The 3,928-nt window shown below is 62.8% G+C and overlaps 1 protein-coding gene across 1 annotated transcript in view; it reads left to right on the forward strand.

The window, feature by feature from the left end:
* Window positions 1–2,098: 2,098 nt before the first annotated feature.
* Window positions 2,099–3,928, forward strand: part of TBX1 (T-box transcription factor 1) — an 8,032-nt gene continuing 6,202 nt past the window's right edge. Inside the window, exon 1 of the mRNA XM_040465108.1 lies at window positions 2,099–3,080. Coding sequence (XP_040321042.1) covers window positions 2,764–3,080 — 317 coding nt within the window. The 5' untranslated portion in view covers window positions 2,099–2,763. The remainder of the gene's footprint in view (window positions 3,081–3,928) is intronic.

Here is a 3,928-nt window from a genome sequence, read left to right on the forward strand (position 1 = left end):
TGCGGGACGCCGGCCGGCGGGCGGGCGCGCTCCCTCCGGGCTGCGGGCGAGTCCGGGGCTGGGGCGACGGCGGCGGCCAGGGCGAGGGCGAGGGCGCGGGCGGGTTGCGGGGCGGCGGAGTGAAGAGCGAGAGGGCGGTGCGGTGCCCCAGGAAGAACGGAGGGAGGTTCCGAGAAGCGCAGCCCGGGTGGGCGGTGGACGCAGAGACTCTGCCCTGGGTTGGAGGCTCCGGCGGCCTCGCGCTTCGAGCGCTTCGGGCCCCTTCAGTCGAGGGCTCCAGGAGGGCCCTGGCGTTGAACAGCGGGGTCCTCGGCTCTGCAGTTTCTCGGGTGAGTATCGCCAACGGGTGGCGAGGGGTCGACCCCGCGAAGACAGAGCAGGCCTAAGTGAGGCTCCCTCACCTCTTCCCAGAGCCCTTTTCCCCAACCAGGGTTTGCCCACCCCAGAGTCCCCAACTCTGGCACTTTTGCCCACCCAGCCAGACCCAGCAGCTCTCAGTTCCAGCAGGAAGGGGTTAATAAGGGGCTGGGAGGATCAGGCACTGGCAGACACGGAGGGCCAAGGGCCTCGGGACAGTGCCCGGGAGGCCCATCCAGGAAGCCCCAGATTTTTTCGCTTTCACTTCTCCCTTCTTAATATTGGTGTCACCCTCGGACTCCACATCTGGCTGCTGCCCTCAAGTGTGTGCCCAGATATGCGCGGAAGCCTCCCCAGGTGCACAGGACACAACCACCGGCATCACCACATGCTGGGGCAGCATGCATCCCAGATAGTGCACAACAGCAGGCAGGAACCCCACCCAGACTCCCCACATGGGCCCCACATGCAGCCTGTAGGGCCCAGGGCCTCTCTGGATGCCGACTGCCAGCATGAGGTACCCCTGGTGACACTGTCCTGCATGCCTTTCTGGGTATGGACTGCCAGCAGTGGGCACGCCTCCTGCAACACTGCCATGACCAGCCCTTACCAATGTCCCTTCCTAGCTGGGCTCTCCTATCAGAAGCAGCTTCTCCTGGGGTCCTGGAGGCAGGGGGCTGCCCTGCTCAGGGGAGAGGGAGAGGGACCTTAAACCCAGCTGGTTCCACATTTCACTCCTCCCTGGAACCTGCCCCTGGGTCCCACAGGTTGGTGTCACTGTCAGAGCCCCAAACAGCTGGTCATGCAGGGCTGAGGGCATGCTCTGGCAATAACTTCCCTTTCTCTCCACACTCCACAACTACAGCCTCAGCTGGAGGCGCAAGTAGGGGGGCTCACTGTACATGAAATCACACATACCACACCCCAGTCATATACCCGCATGCTCACCTGCTGCACACACTGCCTCCCAATCTTTCCTGGACCTCAGGCCCAGGAGCCAGTCCCTTCCTACTGGAGCTTACTCCCGGTCCTCAGTTCCTGAGCCTTCCCCACTTTCCAGACAGCACCCTCTCCAGCCTGGGGTCTGAGTCCCTGGGATTGTAAAAACCCTGGGAGAGGCTGCCTGCCTCCTACCCTTATCCCAGGCAAGCGCAGGCGAAGGCCCACAACATGGTTGCAGGCGGAGAAGCCTTGGAAACAGAGGCCCTGAGAGCCAGAGCCTCGGCAAAGGGCCAGAGAGGCTCCTGGGAAGCTGGGAGATATGATGCTCTGCTAGGAAGACCCTGGGCAGAAAAGGCATGGATGCCCTGAACTGGTCAGAGAAGACCTCAGTGGCAGTTGGTGGGGGAGGTACAAACCAAGTTAGGCCTTAGTGTCCCCGGATCCCTGAGCCTAGAGACCTTGAGGCCTCAGGGTGGGTCTTGCCTCACTCTGCTCGGCCTGGATGGGCACTAAGGCAGGAGGGCCTAACCAGGTGGGCAGGCTGAATGCAGGGTGGGTGGCAGGGGCAGCATACAATACGACCCGGCGGCCTGAACTCCTCCGACGTGTCCTCGGCTCCCTGGGCCAGTCCAGGCCCCGCCCCCGGCCCTCCCTGCGCCCGGTCGGTGCGCGGGGAGGTCGGAGGAGCGGGCACTGCCCACCCTCCGGATGTATAAGCGTCCTGGCCAGAGGCGGGCGGTGCGCGCGGGTGCGCGTGACGCTCGGGCTCCCGGGCTGCGCGGCCTGGGCGGCGTGCCTCTGCTTGGGGTCCCCAGGCACGACAGTGAGCCGACTGAAGGGGGTTGGGGGGCATTTGCTGGGCTGGGTCCTGTTCCGCCGCGCGGAGGAACAGACGACGCCACAGCTCTGGTGTTGTCCGCCTGTGGCCAGTGCCGGAGTCCGAACTGCCCTCTCCTCACCCAGGTGCAGGGGCAGCCAGGGAGGAGGAGGCGGGAGGGGCCGAGGGCAGGGGCAAGGCCAAGCCAGGCGGCCCCACGGTGATCCATCGGTGCCTCACGGACACAGGTTGAGGCTGGGCGCTCCCGGCGTAGCTGCCTCCGTTCAGGGGCTGCAGAAGCCGATGGTGGCTTCAGTGGCTTCGCTGAACAGAGGGAACCTCCGCCTCGGTGGGAACAGCGGGATGTTCGAAGGGCGCTGGTCACAGAGGTCCTTGGGAGCAGAGGCCAGGGGCAGGGAGCTTGAAAAGCAGAAGGGCCCCACACTCCCAGGGCGCTCCACCCATCTGGGCCCCTCCGCTGCCACCGGCCCGGAGTGGGGGGCCGTGACGCCATAATCCCTTGGGCCCAGGGCTGGAGGCTGAGTGGCACCGCAGGCCCCCGCCCCCGGGTCCCGTGGGCTGGGCCGGCCTCGGTGCGGCTGGGTGCACGCAGTCGGAGGCGGCGCCGGCCAGGCCGCCGGGCGCCTATGGACGCGCGGAGCCCGCTGTCTCCCCGGGCCAGCGCGTTCAGCATCGCCTCTCTGGTTGCAGCAGAGGCCGTAGAGCGCACAGCTCGCCTGGGTGCCCGGTTCTCCGACCAGGCGAAGCTTCGCCGGCTGCTGGGATCCCCCGCCGGGATGCACTTCAGCACGGTCACCAGGGATATGGAAGGTGAGCTTCCCCGCTGTGTCTGCCGGCAAGACCCCCTGCCACAGCTGCTGTGGGGCCCTAGCAAAGAGTTTTGGCAGGGCCCTGGCACAGAGTGGGTAGAGGGAGCTCTGGCGGGGTGGGCTCCAGGCTTCCAGTGACTCTGGAGCAGAGAGGAAGGGCAGGCATCCTGCCCAAAGCCTGTGCACCTCCAGCCTGGGAACCCGGCTGCAGAGACCCACAAGGAGCTAGACACGGGCCCAGAACAGGACGAGTGGAAGCCAGGAAGGACAGGAGAGAGAAGGACCAGAGAAAGGGGGCAAAGGTGGCCGCAAGCTGGGAGAGGTGGGAGGGAAGTTGGCAGGAGAGGAGAGTGCCATGGAGTCTGGGAACCCAGGAAAACGAGAGACAGAAAGTGGTGAGGGCAGCCGGGAGGAAAAGAAATTGAGAAGAGAGAAAACACAAAAACCCGAAAGGAAGGTAGGAAAAGTGAGAAAGACGAAAAAGAAATAAAAGAGACCGAGAACGAAAAAGAATAAAGTAAAGGGAAATTTAAGACGAAAAATAAAGGCATCAAAAAAGGGAAAAGCTATAGAAAACCTCCAGTTTTTATTTTGTTTTAAAAAAAGAGGAAAAAACCCTGAATAACAGGAAAAGACCTAGAAAAAGAAGAGGCAAAGGCAGACTGGGAAGAAAAACGAAGTGATGAAAAATGAAGTGGAAAGAAAGGAGAGGGACAAAACTGGAAAAAGAAAGGCAGAAAATAACACAGAAGTAAAGAGAAACGAAAGAGATAGTGGAAGAAGGAAAGAGGATTAGGAGGGAAAACTTCAAGGAGGAAGACAAAGGTAAAGAAATAACAAATTGGAAAAAGAGCCTGGAGAGAGAAAGGAGAAATGCAACGCGGGAGGGCGGCAGAGCGAGGGGCGGCGGGCGGCCCGGCGCTCTAGGGAGCCGGTCCGGGCGGTCGGGGGGCCCGGGCCGAGCGAGCCGCGGCGGGCGGGC

The sequence above is a fragment of the Herpailurus yagouaroundi genome, unplaced genomic scaffold (assembly GCF_014898765.1).
Source record: "Herpailurus yagouaroundi ecotype Mexico unplaced genomic scaffold, PumYag 545, whole genome shotgun sequence".
NCBI lineage: Eukaryota > Metazoa > Chordata > Mammalia > Carnivora > Felidae > Herpailurus > Herpailurus yagouaroundi.